The following is an 18,653-nucleotide window of genomic DNA, read 5'->3' as shown; positions in this document are numbered from 1 at the left end:
TATTTCCATATTTTGAAGTTCCTTTCCTGGAGACTTTTCACTTTCTTTCTGAGCTGTCTTGTTGCCTTGGTTATTCATGGCAATTACTGATTTATTATTTCTCTTCCTAGACATCTACAGGAGTGGCTTCTGCAACAGGTTGATAGGAAGAGGTCTTTCTTTTGTTTTCCAGTACTTGTTGGTGGAATGTTTTATTTTCTCTCCGATTGCAGCTTTTTTTTCTCTCTCACACAGTAGTGCTATGTTTTCTCTGCACTATTCCAGCTTCTCACACAATGGGTCTATTCCCTGGGAGATGGGCTTCTCCTCTGTTACGAGTTCGTTTGGGTTACAGGGCGCAGTGTCCGTGTGGAGAGCTTTTGAAGTTCTAAAGCTCTTTCTGCACCAGTTTCAGAGCCTGTACATTTCAGCAGTTCTGTTTACTCCTGCAGGGATCCACCCAGATAGGTGGGGACAGGGGCAAGGTGAGTTGTGAGAGGTCGCCCAGAGCAATGGCGGTGACCACCACCACAGCGGTCTGCTTCCACAGCTCCCTCCCCTTTGCCGGAATTAGTTGAGCTGCGAATCTGTGTCTGCTGTCCACAGTTCTCAGAACAGCAAATTTTCTGTTCTTTTGATCTGACACTGTTTCTGTTCCGCTTCTAGCACCGGGCAGGTGGGGGCGGGGTGAGCTCTGGGAGGGTATGGAGGGGGCGTCTAGTCTCAGTGCCTAAGGCTTCAGTTCGCTGCTTGGCAGTGAGGGCCTAAAGCACCGTTTTCAGCCTTCTTCCCTCAGTCTTTTCTCCAAGGTCTCTGCCGTGAGCGTTGGGTTCAGCCATATTATATGTTGTCCCCTCAGCCCTGTGGGCCATAAATGGAGCCCTAGCAGTTCTTCCCTCTCCCGTAGATGTGGTAGTTCTGGGATGCAGCGAGCTCGGAGCACTGAGCTAGGTCTGCATCCTGCACCCGCGTGGCTCCATCTCCGCACTTCTCCCTTCCCTCCTCCCCCGCTCACGCAATTCGCCCACCTTTAGGTGTATTCAGTAGTTGGCCTCTTCGTCTTGCCTCTCTGCTGTGCTGGGAGTCCTTTGTCCCAGCAGCATTTTTGAAAAGATGTCCTTTCTCTTTGAATAGTCTTGGCATCCTTGTCAAAAATCATTTGACCATATATGGGAGAGTTTATTTCTGAGCTCTATTCTATTCCATTGGTTTATGATTCTCTTTTTGGCAGTACCACATTGTTTTTGTGACTGTAACTTTGAAGTAAGTTTTAAAATCAGGAAATGTGAGATTTCTAACTTTATTTTTCTTTTTCAATATTATTTTGGCAATTTGGGGGTGAGGGATTCTTTGAGATAGCACCTGAATTTTAAGATGGATTTTTCTATTTCTGGAAAAAACCCCACATCATTGGGATTATGATAGGGATTGTACTGAATCTGTAGATAGCTTTGTGTAATATTGACCTCTTAACAATATGACGTCTTTCAATCCATGAATAGGGTATGTTATTTGGGTCTAATTTCTTTCAGCAACATTGTATAGTTGTTGGTGTACAAATATTTTAACTCCTTGGTTAAGTTTATTTATAAGTACTTTATTTTTTTGATACTATTGTAAATTGAATTGTTTTCTTAATTTTCTTTTTATATTGTCCATTGTTAGTGTAAAGAAATGCAACCAATTCTTGCATGTTGATTTTGTATCCTGCAACTTTTTAAAATTTGTTTATTAGTTTCAGCAGGTGTTCTTTGTTTGGTTGTTTGACTCTTTAGGGTTTTCTACATATGAAATCATTTCATCTGCAAACAGAGATAATTTTACTCTTTCCTTTCTAGTTAGAATGCCTTTTATTTCTATATCTTGACTAATTGCTCTGGCTACAACTTCCAATAAATACGATGTTGAAAAGAAGTGGTAGGAACATTTGAGATCTTGCTCCCCAGCATATGTTGTCAATTTTGGCTCAAATAATTTATTATAAAAATTCTCAAAAAAAGAAAGAAAGGAGAAAAGAAATGAAAGAATTGGTGAAAGTAGTCATCCTTGTCATATTCTTCTTAATGGAAAAAATTTCAGTCTTTCACCATTGAGTATGATGTCAGTGGTGGGTTTTCCATAGATGGCTTCCATCACATTGTGGTAATTTCCTTCTATCCTAGTTTGATGAATGTTTTTATCATGATAAAGTGTTGAATTAAGTCAAATACTTTTTCTGCATGATGAGATGACCATGTAGTTTTCCCCCTTCATTCCGTTAATGTGATATATTAAATTGATTGATTTTCATATGTGGAATCATCTTTGCATTACAGAAAATAACCCCAATTGGTCACGATAGATAATCCTTTTCATATGCTGCCAAATTCAGGTTGTTAGTATTTTGTTGAGGATTTTTACATCAACATTTATGAGGGATATTGGTTTTCTTTATATGTTGTGTCTTTGTCTGGCTTTGGTATTAGGGTAATGCTGGCCTCATGAAATGAATTAGAAAGTGTTCCCTCCTCTTCATTTTTTGGAAGAGTTTGAGAAGGATTGGTCTCAATTCTTCTTTAAATGTTTGGCAGCACTTACCAGTGAAGCCATCTGGTCTAGGGATTTTCTTTGTTGGGAGGTTTTTGATTATTGATTCAATCTCCTTACTAGTTACAGATTTATTCAGATTTTCTATTTCTTCATGATGCAGTCTTAGTATGGTATCTTTTTAGGAATCTGTCCATTTCATCTAGGTTGTTCAATTTGTTGATATATAATTATTCATAGTACTCTAATCATCTTTTTTTAAATTTCTTTGACCTTTTATCTCTTGGATCTTTTCTACCTGAAGGATATAATTACAGCATTAAAGAGAGTAATCTGTGACCATGACTTACTGGGGCTTTCTCTGGGAGCTGTGGCTGAAGCCTATTGCCTTGGATCCATGTGACCATGTCTGAGGCCTCTCCCACACCCTGAACCTTCTTGGTTTTATGCTCTCAGCTAAACTCTCCTTTCCACACTTCAGGGACCATAAGATCATTAGATTTGAGGATTGGAAACAGCTAATAAAGTGTTTTCAAACTATGAGTTGCAACCTCTCAGAGAGCTGGAAAATCTATTTAGGTGGGTCACAACCAGTATTTGAAAAAATGAAACAGAATAGAAAATACCATTTTCTATAAGGATTGTGTGATAATCCTTATTATTGCTTTCTATAAGGATTGTGAAACTTTTGTCCTAGTTGTGTATATGAGTATTGTGATATAAATGTGTTTCTTACTGTTCTGCATGGTCAAAAACAATCTGCAGGTTTCTGATCTAAGCTAATTATCCTTCATTTTACATGGGAGGAAACTGAGGCCCAAAGAGAGTATATTACTCGCTGGATGTGACACAGCCAGTTTGTGGAAACACAGCCCATTGCTGGATATTTTGGCTTCTACTCAAGTGCTCCTCACAATGAATGAATGTATTGCATGGCCTCAAATATTTGGAAATCTATTTTTCCTCGTGTCTCAGGGTAAGAACTTCACAGCATAGGTAAAACTGATCTTTGGATATTCAGCAACACCTTTACCTTCTGATAAAATCAATTTTCTTTCTTCCCTTTTCTCATGCAACCTCTCTACCATGCAACTGCTTTAGTATCACTGTCTTTTCCACCCTAGATGGCAGTAACAGCTTAGATGTAAAGGCAATACCTGTAGATGTCAATGACTGTGTTCTATCCATCATCTCCCCTTTTATTTGTCCGTGGGAATTCACCGTCGGAGTTCTTAAGACTCAATATTTCCTTCCCAACTCTATTCAATCTAGGCCACATCCCTTAAGATAAAGACAAATCATTCAAGAAGGTATGTTGGGAAGAAAAGAAAGGGAATCCTTTAAGTTTCTAGAACAATACAATAGATCAGGAAGGTCTATAGACCCTGAAAAGCAAGCAGAAAAGGAGCTATGCAAGTGCCTTTCCAGGGCTTGTGCTGGGGGAGAGTGAGCAATTAGACTTCATGAGAAGCCAGCCTGGGAATTAGAAAGCTCAGGGCAACAGGGAAATGTGGAACCATACACTATCAGCATAGGTAGGCACAATCACCTCCTTTAAGGCATGAGAGGAAGCTGAGACACAGGAGTGAACGCTTTTGCCAAGGTCATAGAGTTGGTAGGGATTAACACAGAGCCAGAAACCAGCTACATCTCTTGGCATCTTTTGACAGCTCTAGGCAACAAGCGCCATTCAGGATTAGAATAATTTAGAAAACTTGTTTTTCCCCTCAGAATAAATCACACCAACTTTCAAGGACTAAGTAAAAACAAACAAAACAAACAAACTTTACCATTAGATTATTAATGTTAATGCCTATTTAAAGGGTTAAATTTTTTTAGTTTATAAATTTTATTTTAGTATATTTTGGTCAGAGTACAAACCATGTTCAAATGAGTTACCTTGGAAGTCAAGTCTATAGATGCTCAGAATATTATTGGATTTGTCTTCAGCATTAGTTTATGTGAGCAGAGGACGTTTTTTACTTGTAAAATTAATACACGAATACATTCTTATTATAAACATTTTAACAACACACACCAGGTTCTCTTTGTCCACCTCCTCACAGAGGAAAATGTCAGTTTGCTGTGGGTCCTTCCTGACCTTTCTCTACAGAACTTTGTAACTTGGACAATACCATTTTTACTAATTGAGTCACATTTAGCTTTGCACCCAAATTGTATCATTTAGCTTGATCAGTCACATCATTTACAAGATTTAACTCTAAATGGATTTTGGCTGGGACCAAAAATCAAATCCATTCTCAGAAAACAAATAAGAAAAAGGAAGAGCTGCCATTACTGAGAATGTGAAAAATAATTTCCCTTGAAACGTTTCAAAAAAATTACCTGCAAGTTCTGAAAGTAATTTCAAAACTGTTCTGAGCAACAATTACATAAGTTGAAGGATATTTGAGCTACTCATGTTGCTTTAAAGACAAATCTTGGCTATTAAAAAGGTCTATCTATCTTTATTCAGATGAGAATCTGCTGTGTAACTATGGCCCAGCATCCTTATCCAATTTTTGACAGCAATTTGGCCTCTGGTTTCTCTTTCTTGAAGGGGGACCTTCTCATTTTGAAGCAGTTAAAATTATCAATCTTCTAATGCTTCAATTAGCCACACAAAAAGATACAACCTTTTAAATGACCAGTCTGGCAGCTTGACTGTGTGAAGACCCTGGCTTATTCAGAGAGAAACAGCATGACTGATGGTAGGAAACCTATGCTTGGAGTTTACAGTAGGCACTGACTTGTCCCTTGCAGTCCCCTCGACACTTGGAAATGTAGTTTTAGTGGCTCATGAAATAATGGAGAATTGTTATTGAACAAAGTTGACAACAAATACCCCTGGTATTATGGTGCAGCAAGAACCTGCCTTACCCACAGGGAAACTGTCCCCTGCCATCTTTCATCTCAGCCTGATGCTAAATGAAGCCTGTGGCTCTCTTCTCTTCAGTCTGGAGTGTTAGAGACATGACTATTATAACTGCATTATCAAGCCCTTTAGTTATTTTTTTTTGTAGCTAACTGAATGAAAACAGTTCACTTCTATCACTTTAGAAATGCTTTTCTAAATGCAGACTGAAGGAGGTAGAAATGAGAAAAGGCAGGTAGGTGCACAGTGGCCTAGCTCTTCAGTCACAGTGTGAATGAACTGTGTGTGTGTGTGTTGACTCCTCCACCCTCTGTGTCCTTCACTGGACCTCAGGACACAGCCTATGGGCTTCTCAAGCACAGTGAGCTCTGAGCCTGCTGTGGTGGATTCCTGAGCTGCTTCTCAGAAGTGATCAGAACTGCCTGTCCTCAGGCTACCCCCATTCCCAAGACCAACAGAGAGGAGCCCACAGCCAACTCTGCCCTCTAGGCCACATACTCTAGCCACAGAAAGAAAGGTTCTGCCTCGGGGAGATGACAGGACAGCAAGGGCCATGAAGGAGCATGTGAGGCCTGGCGCAGGAAGTGCTGTACTTTGTTGGACCAGACACACTCAGTTAAACTACTAATCTTGTAGGAATGATCTTTACTTCCACGAGAAAGTTCACTTCCATTTTTCTGGAAACAGTGGCCCCCTTGGTCTATCTTTTGTCTTCACCCTTGTGGTACAGGCATGAATACAGAAGAATATTTCTCTCTGAAAAATAATCCACATAGAGAGATGGGACCCCAGCAAAAAGGTGAGCACTGGTCCATCTCGAGTGGCAGCTGCTTCGCAGCCCCAGCCTGGGGTTGCCAGGTAAGAATAGAGGCCAGTGTGGCCTGATATGCTGACTTTTCAAGAGAAGATCTAAATTCCAATTTTTATGTCAAATCTCATTTTTACAAGTTCAATTAAGTTTTGTCAAAATACGCTGTGGGGCAAACCGCACACACTGGCCATACCCCAGGCCAAGTCTACAGCTTTTGCAGGGAGCGTCTCTGGGTGTAGACTTCCCAATACCAGGGCACACACCACAAATTCATGTTTCTGGACCAGCACAGCTGGCGTTTGCGGTCCTCATCCTCCTTCCCAACAGCTGGGAACAACACAAATGGCCTTCTTCCCTGCATCCCCCCATGGAGCTAGTGTAGCACAGGCTGTGCTGAGTGCCATCCTGATGCTGCTCTGTCTCCACAGGGAGGCCCAGACACCCATATTTTCACAACTGATTTAATCCCTGCAGCAGTTGATAATGAAGAAATGCCTGACGTGACTCCTTTTGTTAATTTTAAAATTAAAATTGCTGTTTTTATAGGTCAAAATGGCTGAATATCATGATGTCAAATGGTGCAAACTAAGTAAAATGTTCCTGTCTCTCTGCTGTTCCTCAGTAAATGGTTGGCCACCTTGGCCTTACCCACTATCCACTGAGCCCTGGGCTATCCAGTGGGTTCAGCTGGCCCCACTGGGACCGGCTATAGGCTGTCAGAAAAAGCCGCTCAGGCCTCCCCCAGCTCTGGCAAGAAAGGCTCCAGTGGTTGTGCAAACATCTCTCAGGGCTGTGTCTGGAATATTTATGCCCCTTTATTATTTTTCTATTACTTGGTGGTCTAAGGTAATGAAAAGAAATCTAGACAGTCTCAAAGCTCTGAAATCACATAAAATAAGCCAAGGCTACTTCAGAAAGAACACATTTGGGTTTATATCACAAATCCACTCATTACTGTTTGTCATAATTTACTTTTTCTGTATTTAATTTTCATTTTCATTCGGAGATGGCTACTCCACTAAATTCAGAGCCAGTACTGGCCTATCCGCTGGGCTCCCTGGAACAGTATCTTAGAGACATTGTGGTGATGAAGGCTGATTGGCCTTTGTTGATGCAAACTCTCTCTATTCCTCCCTTGGCCAGAGGGGAGCTGGCACAGAAGGTGTGTGCTTCCAACAGGCACTGTTAGAGCCAACAAGGGAGGAAACCCAGGGAGATGATGCTATATGAGGAAGATGGGGGGGATAAAGTTGGGCATGAGGCCACCGCCCTCACTAAAGAAGGTGCCTTTGACTGTATAAGAAAAACCTTCCAGAATCAGGGTGAACCTGGTGCTTGGCTCAAAGGTGCAACTGATCCAACCCACCATTTTCCAGAAGACTCTCTCTGAGAACCAGGGATATGCAGAGCTACTAAGATCTATGTTATTAATCTCAGTTTTAGTTTTCCTTTTTGGTTTAAGTAGAAATCTCATTAGTGAGTAGAGGGGCAGCTCAACTAGGGTAGTGAAGTTTACTCAACCAAATCAGAACATCTACATGTTTAGCAAGCCTCTTTCTCAAAAACAAAACCCAACTATTTTCCTTTATTTTTCCATCTTGACTGTCAAGTAAGTCTTCCAGCAGAAATATATACAAATAAATGTAACCAACAGTGTTAAACCAAGTCACCATAACTTAATAAATTAGATGCCCAACCCTTCTTGCACCAGTCTAAAATAACAGTCTAAAATACTCTATACCTTTTACTGACATCCTCATAGAGACCTCTCATGGTTCTAGAACAAATAGACCCACAGGCCCCCAGAAATGAGTGGCCCCCAGCAATGCACAGGCTCACCCATGGTGAGGCTGGCAGTGGGTACCCATACCCACAACCTGCCAACTAGTTGGATGCTGTAGCCCCCACCACTCAGGCTCCCGGGAAGGCAGGATTTAGATATCGGCAAAGTGAAAGGCACTTCAGGAGCATGCAGGCACTCTGACAATAGACGTGAAACCACATGGACAGTAGCAACTACAAATACGAATCCACTTTTCCTCAAGAAGCACAAATTGGCACAATGCCACAGGCAGCCCAGCAGGCCATCACTGACGTGGTCTGTCCGTAAGAGCAGAGCCTGTGCCACCATGCTATGACTGTCCAGCCATGCCCCTGCCTAGCTTCCTCTAAGCCCTTCAGAGGAGGAGGCTGCTTGGCACAGGCAGTCACCTTGGGATGCTGAGGAAGGGCCAACTGCAAGGGCAAATTGAAACTGCCCGTGCTGAGTCCTTAGGCCCCATCCCAAACCTTTCCTACAGCTTACATCCACTTGGTATATAGCCCACCCCACATTAAAATGGCCATTGAAGACTATTGGCCTTCCCCAGCAAAACTGAGAAAATGCCAATTAGCATTAGCACAGTGGATGCTGCTGATGGTGGGGGTAGGGAAGGTCGGAGGCAGAGCATGGCAAGGACACACTGCATTGTTTCTTCATTATCTTGGTCTGTGCCTGGTTCATGTCCAGTGAATGACTGAATGAACAAAGAAGGCAGAAATCTCTGGGGGAAACTGGTTTCCAAGGCAGAATCCCAGACTAAGACCCTCTGATCACCTAAGTTCCCGGTGGACCCACGACACTTTCTGCTGAGCTGCTGGGAAGTGTTCTCTTTACTCTGTGGAAGCCTCAGAGCCAGCCATGCTATATTAACAGGCATCCTCTTCTAATAGCAAAATGCCTCTGGGAAGGGTGGTGATCAGCACCTGGTGAGGTCAGGGACTCCTCACTTTGGCACCACTAACATTTGGAGGCAGATGACTCTTTGTTACGGGGGCTGCCCTGTGCCTGGCGGGATGTTTAGGGCATCCTGTATAGCACTCTCTCCTCAAGTTGAGACACCAAAAAAACATCTGACATTCTCAAATGGCCCCTAGGGGGCAAAATCACCCCTGATTGGGAACCAAGGGTGTAAATGAATCAGCTTGCTCTCCCAGTATGTATTAAGAGAAGTGACATTTCTTAAGAGAAGTTCTAGGAAGGAGAATTGGTAACTGGGAGTGTCGTGCGGGGCAGCCTGCGGAGTCTCAGCCCCCGCTTCCCACATAAGAATGCAGGACATGGTGAGGCCAAAAAGGAACACCCACGGAGCCATAGGTAGGGGAGTCACACCACTATAGTCTCACTGGAGGCTGGATTCACACGACGTGCGACATGCTGTCCGCTTTTCTGCCACCCGAACGACTCCACTTGACTAGGCTCATCAACCAACGTAGCCACAGCAGTTATATCAGTGGCCAATTGGCTAACCGGCTACAGCTGACGGCCAACTAGCCACAGCCAACGGCCATCTACTACCCGAGCCGGCACCTTTCCACATGAGGCCGAGAGCCTGGAAACTGCTCTCTGGGGCTCTGTCCCTACAGAGAGCCAAGAAACCTGGTGGGAAAGCACATTCCTGGGTAGGAGGAGAACTACATGTGAACATGTGGTTGCACCCACAGTATAATCTAGATTTATATCTGTGTACAGGAGAGAGGTCAGGTTTCCTCATCACCCTCTCTCTTTCCTTTTTGTATTATGAACTAGGCGAATGGTCCTAGTCATGAAATGGAGCTATATAGTCTGGGCCTGAATTGTCTCCATCACTGTGTAAAAATACATCTTGGGTTTGTGAAATGTCGAATAGAGCCCATTGCTAAGCTGTGCAATATCCACATTCCTATTTATCGAGAAGGAAAATCCAAGCCTCGAGAAGCAACAGTACCTGTACTGGGTCTCTGTGGGGACAAAGCCCCAAAAAAACAGTTTCCAGGCTCTCGGCCTCACATAGAAAGGTGCTGGCTCGGGCAGTAAACGGCCATCAACTGTGATCAGATGGCCAGCAGCTGTGGCTAGTTGGCCGTCAGCTGTAACCCGTAAGCCATTGGCCACTAATATAACGGCTGTGGCTACGCTAGCAGAAAAGAATGGGGGCTAGCAAGAATATGGTGGCTGGCAAGCGTGGACTGCTGTTAGGCTGATTATGTAGATCCTGCTTCCTGTGTCTCCAGCCCAGCCGCCAGAGAGAATATATTGGTTTGACTCCCCTATCTATGGCTCCGTGGGTGTTCCTGTTTGGCCTCACCGTGTCCTGCGTTCTTATGTGGGGAGTGGGAGCTGAGACCCCGCCGGACGCCCTGCACAACACATGGCGCAGCGAACAGGGTCCCCTGCACGACAGTCTCTCAAAGAAAAGAAAAAAGAGTGTACTAATAGCAAAGGAATTAAAAACCCTATGTTGTGTGCAGCCTGCATCTCTACAACCCCCAGCTCAGAACTAGGATTGAAAGCTCAGAGGTGAAATTTTCAAATGTTTATTAACAAAATTAGGCACAGACAGTGATAAAGATGTCCGCGGACACAATCACTAGCTATTGATTGTTTTCACTTGGCTGTGCAGTGTGTAGCCCTGAAGGAACCTCTAAGAGTCACTTAATTACTTTCTTGATTTCAAGAAAGGGAGGCCCTGCTGCCCAGCAGTCCCTGGAAGAGGGTGGCCACAAGCAAACTGCTGGCCCTGAAGAGGGGCTTTCTAGAGACCCACTTCCAAATGAAATAGAAGACATAGTCCAGATAAAAATGTACTTGAAGTTTTGTTTTTGTGCCTTTGCAAAATTGTCTTCCTGGCACCCCTCTTTGCTGGTAAGGGTGTGACTGTATATGTACTCGTCCCATCACCTGACTGGGAAGGGAGTACCCAGTCTGGGGTCGGAGAACAGTGAGTAGGTGCTAAGGCAACAATGGATGGGGACAGTGAAAGCAAGCATGGCCAGGTCTACATTGCGGTATGGCCGAAGGAGCCACCTCACCCATGCAAGGCAAGGCAAGGTAGGTGGAAGAAAGATGATCCCTGAAGCAAATCTGAGAGGAAGATGGGGATGGCTGGGGCCCAGGCACTGGGTAAGCAGTGACTCCAAGCGGACTTTGGGGCTTGGAGCAGAAAGGGATTGGAGCAGTAAGATAGGGAACTTAGACAAATTCATGGCAGGTATTCCCTGGAAACTTGAGAGCTGCCTACTGATGATGACGAGTGGAGTAGCTTTACCTACTTCTCCTGAAGGCTGGGGGGTCGGCATTTATAATCCTTGCATTAAGGCTTAGGCAAAGCAATGATGTCTGATCCTTTTATAGTTCTGACACTGCTGTGACAAGATTTCTCTCTGTCCTCTCTCTTTAAAACTCAGGAGAATTATGAGTATTTTGTGTTCAGCAGAATTAGTTCTGTCCTTCAGGTAACAGAGCTGTCCTTATACAATAGGGAATCTATAGGCATCAGGATACCTGCAGGTACTAGACTGCTAGGATAACAGAGGGCCCACAAGGAAACCATCATTGTATAATGAAAGTCATGTTAACAGAGCTGGAGGGGGCTTGAGGACCCAACTGGAGATCTGAGGAGACAAAGCAAGGGGAGAGCAGAGGATGAGACAAAGCAAGAGGGAGAAAGGGGTTCTTTCTCAGGATTGATCCTGGTAGCCACATGGCATCCTGTCTCATCTCTGTGGGTTTAAAGGATGGCACCCAATAAATTCATCCCTTCCCTCTCACTCTGCATGCCATGGACACAGAACACTCAGTAAACCTGGGTTCCACCCATTGGGACAGCAGAGTTTATGGCTCACTGCAGCCCCAATGAAGCATAACTCTGACCTCCTGAGAGGTCACAGAGGCTCTGGGCTCAGCTGCATCCCCATACTCATGATGGTTTCCTTAAGCCAGTTACCAGACAGCCCTGGTCCTGACACTCTGAGGGGCTGAGTGTCGTGGGGTGGGGGATGGGATCCTGCCTCCTTTGCCCAACACCAAAGCCAAGAATTTATAAGTACCTAAACTCACGCTTCCCAAGTCTTTCAGTGAAAGCCACCAGAATCAAAGATTGTAAAACCAGCTCAGAGCAGAAAGTTCCAGTGGCCCTTGGTCTTTCAGGTACAGATCATGGAGCAGGTTAGCTGAATATCAGTGTTTTATTTTCTAGAGGAGGAGTGTGACTCAGAGCAAGAAGTAGCTGGAAACCTTAAAAAACCTGAAGAGCCTCACTATGGGTTGTTCTGTGAGCCGCCTACACATCCCAACCTGCCCTGAAGGCCTGAGAAGGCCCCCTGCTGTCCCACCCCCACTCCCCTAGCTCGACCACTCCCTAGGACTGTGGAACCCCCTTGGCTTCTTACAAATGCAGCTAGTGAGCACAGTGCGTTGTTGGTCACTGGAACACCTGCCAGACCACATTTAAGAATAGGTCTCTACACAAGAGCAAGGATAGATCTCACAAGTGTAATGTGAGTGAAAGAAGGCAGACACCAAAGAGCACCAAAGTGCAACAACTGATTCTATTGTTACAAAGCTCAAAAGCAGGTGAAACTAGTCTGTGCTGATAGCCATCCAGGCAATGGTGACCTCATGTGGGGCATACTTGGAAGTCGGGCCTGAGTGTGTTTCTGGGGGCTGGTCATGTCTTTTTCCTGATTGGGTGCTGGTTACACAGGTGTGTGCAGTTTGTGATAATTCACTGAGCTGAACACTCACTATGCATGTGCTTTCCATAAGTATATTAACCTTCAATAGAGAGTTTTCAATACCTCTGAACCGCAGTGGGCTGACACGAGAGCCTGTTCTGTTTCAGGGCCCTCATGGACACCCAGTCACACTTTTGGAGCCCGGGACAAGCCTGGGCAGCACCGGAAGGGCCCAGGCTCACACTTACCGCCTGTAGCCTGTCCTCTTGCCTCCTGCTGTGACTCGGTCGGTTGATGAAAGACCGCGTGGACACTTTGTAGTGATTCAGCAGGCAGACGATGACCACGACCATCACCGTAACCACCACAATGATGATGAGGATCTGGGCAAATTCCAACTCCGCTGCATTGAAAGTGGAAACTGTGTTAACCACATGCCCCTTTGCACCATCACCCACTCAGTTCTCCAGACCCCATTTTCTCGAGGCACTCTGATCATGACAACCACCACACATTGAAGGCCTCATGCATGAATCTGGTCCTCACAAGGACCTCATGAAAGAGAACCTATTTTTCCACAGGCCTGCTGCCCAAGGCCACGAGCAGACTTTGACATTCTAATAACATTTAAATGAAGGGAGGCCCATTTTGGGGGCTCTCTTTTCAACAGATTTCTGGTGTTTGGTCTAACCTTGGTGCTCAGACACACCTTGACTTTGCAATTTTATAACGAGAAGGGCCTTAGGAAAATGTATTTCATTGGTCCTGCAAAACGTCTAGAGCTGCTGTGCTGTAATTGACCAGCCCATGAAACTCAAAGACCAGACCAGTGTGCATGCCATGGGCTGGGTGATGCATGGCCTACCCCTTCCCATTGGGCAGGCAGGTCCTTGAGGGCCATCTCTTGGGGTATGAAAAGCTTTCCATCCCCTATACTCCATTCCTGCCAGAGAATATCCTCCTTCCGTGTCACCCCAAGGAGAGTTAAGAAAATGTCTCAAAACTGAAGCTGTTTCTCCCAATGTAATCCCTCTGGAAAAGTTAAACTCATCTTTATGGTTGAGTTAAGTTTTCCAAAACACATCTGTACAGGATCCACATCGTACACCAAAGGGAAAATACATGTTGACATAAAGCTCAACCTCCTTTCCTCAAAGGCTCTGCCCTTGGAAGTAATTTAGAAAACACATCTCCCCTGTCTCCAACCCTATGGGCACCATATTTCATGAGCAGTTGGGTCACCACTGGTTTTCTGACACCATCATTACAAAAGATTTTCTAAATTCCACTAACACATGTGTCGTGCGGGGGACCCTGCTCACAGAGCCATTTGTCGTGCAGGGTCTCAGCTCCCACTCCCCGCCCAAGAACGCAGGACACGGTAAGGCCAAACAGGAACACCCATGGAGCCATAAGTAGGGGAGTAAAACCAATATATTCTCACTGGCGGCTGGGCTGGAGACACAGGAAGCAGGATCTACATAATCAGCCTAACAGCAGTCCGCGCTTGCCAGCCACCATCTTCTTGCTAGCCCCCATTTCTTTCTGCTAGCGTAGCCACAGCCGTTATATTAGTGGCCAATGGCCTACGGGTTACAGCTGACGGCCAACTAGCCACAGCTGCTGGCCATCTGATCACAGCTGATGGCCATTTACTATCCGAGCCAGCACCTTTCTATGTGAGGCCGAGAGCCTGGAAACTGCTTTTTGGGGCTTTGTCCCCACAACATGCTTCACGCACGAGTACAGTGCCATGGAGCTACTTCTAGAATAACAGCACATTGAGTTGGCAATTAGAGAAGGAGGTGATTGAAGCACTTCAGTTTTGCAGGGAGGAAGCAGAGGCTCAGTCCTCAAGGTTAGTCCAGATCCCAGATTTTCTGTTTTCTGGCTTCTAGCTCATGGCTCTGCTGAGTGTAGCCTACCTGATTTCCTCTGAGTCTCCCCACACACTAAAAAGGAAGTGACTGTCTGTGTAGGGCGTTAATTTAAAAAATGAGAGGCTCAGAAAAATAGTGAGAAAGACAAAGCACATCTTTGGTGTGAGGTGGGGAGGTATGGGGTATAATGAAGGGCAAGAGAAAGAGGGGAGAGCTCTGTCAACTGCGCTAGTGCCTTGAACTTACAACACATGCATGCATGAACACTCGCACACACATATAAATGTGCACACAGACACACACATGCACACAAATATGCACGTGTGGACACACATGGCTCACACGGGATGATGTAACAGGGGACGGGGTAGCACCGTTGCCCCAATATCCGCAGCTGTGTGCCCCCCCCAACCACACCCTGGGCACAGAGAAGCAGGGCATGGGATGGGGTAGATGGAGGGTCTTCTGAACTCTACTACATCCTGTCCTGCGTCACTGTCTTCCACTCCTGCCCTCGGCCCCCACATACCCAAGGGACAAAGATTTACAGAATGCCTTCTGGACTGGGCTAGACTGCCCTTGGCACTGGGCCTATAGGGGGCTACCTAGAGGTGTGCGTTGGAGAGCGGGAGCTGGTTGTGAGGAAACTGAAATGCTGAGCTCCATGTGGTGAGCAGTTGAAGCCAGGTAGCTTTGCCAGGTGCACCCAGCTGGCAGTAAAAGGGAAGATCTCAGTGGGCATGGCTGACTGAGGAGGCTGAGGAGGCAATGCTCCAAGCAGCTCTAGAAGCTGGTGATCAGCAAGACCCAGGTGCTGGGATCTCCACCCCACTCCTCATAGTGTCTTTGCTCTGGGCACCCCTGAGGTCTAATGGCTGATTGGCAAGGCCTCCAGAGGGTCTGCGTACCCAGTTCAGCCCTACGGGCTTGAGCACCTACTTACTGTGGGGAGGAAGCCCCCAGGGAGCCACCAAATTTCTGCATACCCTAACCCCTCCCAGGGATTATCAGAAATCTTCAAAATGGGAGCCTCCTGGAAAAAACAAATTGGTCCCAATCAGAGGGTATAGGATAAGGACCTTTACATTTGGGGTACAGATATAGATGTGACCTCATTTATCCTCATAGGCTGTGGGATGTGTGACATGCTTTTTAACCCAGAAACACTGTCTTCATGACTCTGCTTTCTCATATCGCCTCTCTATGCCCATGTCCTTTGGTGCCCATGTCACAGGGTGCCCGTGTGAGGCCTCCCTGGCCATGCGCTGGATCCCTTATTTCATCACTTATGACACGAGATGTGACTGTATTGTTTCAGTCTGTCTCATACGAAACTATGTTCAGGAACCTACTTCTGTGTATTTTGTATTTTTGGTGTCAGGCATGGGGTGGTGCCTCGCAGGTAGTAGTTAAGTAGCTTCATCACTAGGGGGCGAATCAATGAATGACTCTGGAACACATACACCAAGGCCAACAGAGGGTTCTGGGACTCATGGCTCCACCTGCACATGTGTGCTCCCTGTGAGGACAGCTACTGCTGACAGCACTGAGGCCTACCTTGGCCAAAGAGCAGAAGTTGTGCAGCGCAGTGGATCTGTGAGGATCTGTGCAGAGCAGCGAGCTACCAACCCAAGGACTATAGGCCCAGTGATGAGCAATTACTGACCCAAGCAGGGAGTCAATTCTGTTTAGGTCAAAGGTAGCCAGTGAAGCATGAAGATTGAACACAAAATAATGCCTTGTTTTACCAACCTTTATTTTTATTTTGTGGATGAAAAGTAGAGTGTTCGTATGCGTAAACTGGCTTTCAAGTTAAATCACACCCTGGAATTGACAAATGTTTTCGTTTCTCAAGAAAATTTCCTTGCTTTATGGCCATGAAAAGAGAGAAAAGTGATGATTACAGTGAGGGTTCCTCCACAAAGTTTTCATGAGTTAATTCTTTACTTGGAGAATGTTTTTCTAGATCATCTTTTCCTGAATATGGAAAGTTATGCAGATAACAGTTTATAGCAAAGTAATACAATTATGTTTCCATAATTCTATGGACATACTTGGGTATATTTGTGTTCCATTTGAAAAGGATTTTTATTATAAAAATGAAGACCTTTAAAATTTAAACAGTATAGAAGAAAATAGTTTATAATATGAAAGTTCCCCTTTATGGGCCTGCAGCATTCTCTGAACCCCCATCCAACCCCATGCCATCCTAGGGTGGGGAGCACAGTTCACCCATTGTGTGTATTTGTGCATTTGCCTATTAAATAAGGGCTTTATTCTTTTTAATGAATGGAATCACTGTACAATTATATTGTTCTGTTTTTTCCCCACTTAATATATCACAGACATCTTTAAACAAGAATACATATATATACATATATATATAGATATAATACATATATACATATATATACCATGTTTCTCAGAAAATAAGACCTAGCTGGACCATCTCTAATGCATCTTTGGAGCAAAAATTAATATAAGACCTGGGTCTTATATAACATAATATATAAGACCAGATATAATAATATAACATAACATAACATAATATAATATAATATAATATAATATAATATAATATAATATAATACCGGGTCTTATATTAATTTTTGCTCCAAAAGATGCATTAGAGCTGATGGTGTGACCAGGTCTTACTTTCAGGGAAATACGGTATCAATTATATATATATATATATATATATATATATATATATATATATATATATATATACACACTAACCTCACTCTTTATGGTGGCTATCTATTCCAGATATGCTAGAACTGACATTCACCAAGTGATGGTTGTTTAGGCGATTTTTCCTTTTTTCCATTATGATCAAATATTGTGTGTGTTTACGTCTGTGTGTGAGTGTCAATGTGTGTGTTGACCCACATTTGTAACTATCCATATAGGAAATATTCCTAAAATTAAAATTTCTGGGTCAAGGACATATCCTTTTAAATGTTGATGGCTACTAAGACCCTGCCTTATGAAAACGCTCTTGTCAGGGAGAAGGCATGCTCCCCCACACCTTCATTCACTCTGGACACTCACCCTTCCCAGGTGTACTAATCTCATGGGCAAAAATATATATCTTGTTTTAATCTGTATTTCCCAACTACTAGTAAGTTCAGATCTTTTCCTATGGTTATTGGTAATTTGCATTTTTCTTTTTCATAATTATATCAGTTTATTTGTAGTTTTCTCATTTCTTTCTTTCTCATTTATTTGTAAGCAGTCTTGACATATCATGTATATGTATAAATCTTTGTCTGCTACAGGTGTTGCAAACATTTTCTTTTAATCTTCACTCCTTTAAACTTTGCTTGAGTTTCTCTATAGAAAATATAATTTTTTATGTCATTAAAGACTGTCTTTTTCCTTTATGGCTTCTAAGCTTCCTGTTTGATTAGAAAGGTCTTCTCCAATAGTCTAAAAATATTTTTCTTCTAATATTTCTGTAGTTTGTATTTTTATGTTTAGATCTTCATTCACTCTGGATTTGATTTGTTTTGGTCTGAGACAGCAGATAGAACATTTTATATTGTTTGAAAGGCATGAATCTTCTGATCTAATGTGATATTAAAAAAATTCACTGCAAGCAAGGGTAAGAAAGTCTCAGTTGTGGGAAACAGTGTATAGAATCCCCACCATCTTTCTTTTAAAGGGGGCTACGTGCTGGTAGGCTGCACTCACCAGATGCCACACCTCGTGTGCCCTGCCCTACCCCTGCTGAGGTGCTGACACTTGGAAGGCCCACCCCAGCCCTCAACATGTCCAAACGTGCTGCTCTTCCTTCCTTGACTCCACCCTCTGGGTCTGCTTAGACTAGCAGCTCTCAAGTGCTTTGGTCTCAGGACCCCTCTATACTTTTAAAAGTTACTGATATTATCCCCAAAGAGCTTTGTTTGTGCAATGACATCTATCAATATTTACCATACTTGAAATTAAAACTGAAAATTTTAAATATTCATTAAAAATAAACTCATTACATGTTAATACATATAACACTTAATAAAAGTAATTGTATTTTTGAAAACAAAAAAATTTAGTGATAAGAGTGGTTTTTCTTTATACTTCTGCACATCCTTTTAATATCTGTCTTAAC

The 18,653-nt window shown here is 43.9% G+C and overlaps 1 protein-coding gene across 3 annotated transcripts in view; it reads right to left on the bottom strand.

The window, feature by feature from the left end:
- The window catches only part of LDLRAD4 (low density lipoprotein receptor class A domain containing 4), a gene marked incomplete at its 5' end in the record, with an annotated part of 627,426 nt that overhangs the window by 19,013 nt on the left and 589,760 nt on the right, over positions 1 to 18,653 (bottom strand). For all 3 annotated transcript variants that reach the window (XM_081078517.1, XM_081078518.1, XM_081078519.1), the window contains one exon: positions 12,914 to 13,068. In XM_081078517.1, the coding sequence (XP_080934643.1) occupies positions 12,914 to 13,068 (155 nt within the window). The remainder of the gene's footprint in view (positions 1 to 12,913; positions 13,069 to 18,653) is intronic.

This window comes from Rhinolophus hipposideros (genome assembly GCF_964194185.1).
Source record: "Rhinolophus hipposideros genome assembly, chromosome: 17".
NCBI lineage: Eukaryota > Metazoa > Chordata > Mammalia > Chiroptera > Rhinolophidae > Rhinolophus > Rhinolophus hipposideros.
Note: the sequence above shows the minus strand (reverse complement) of the source record. Positions and strands in the feature narration are given on the sequence as shown.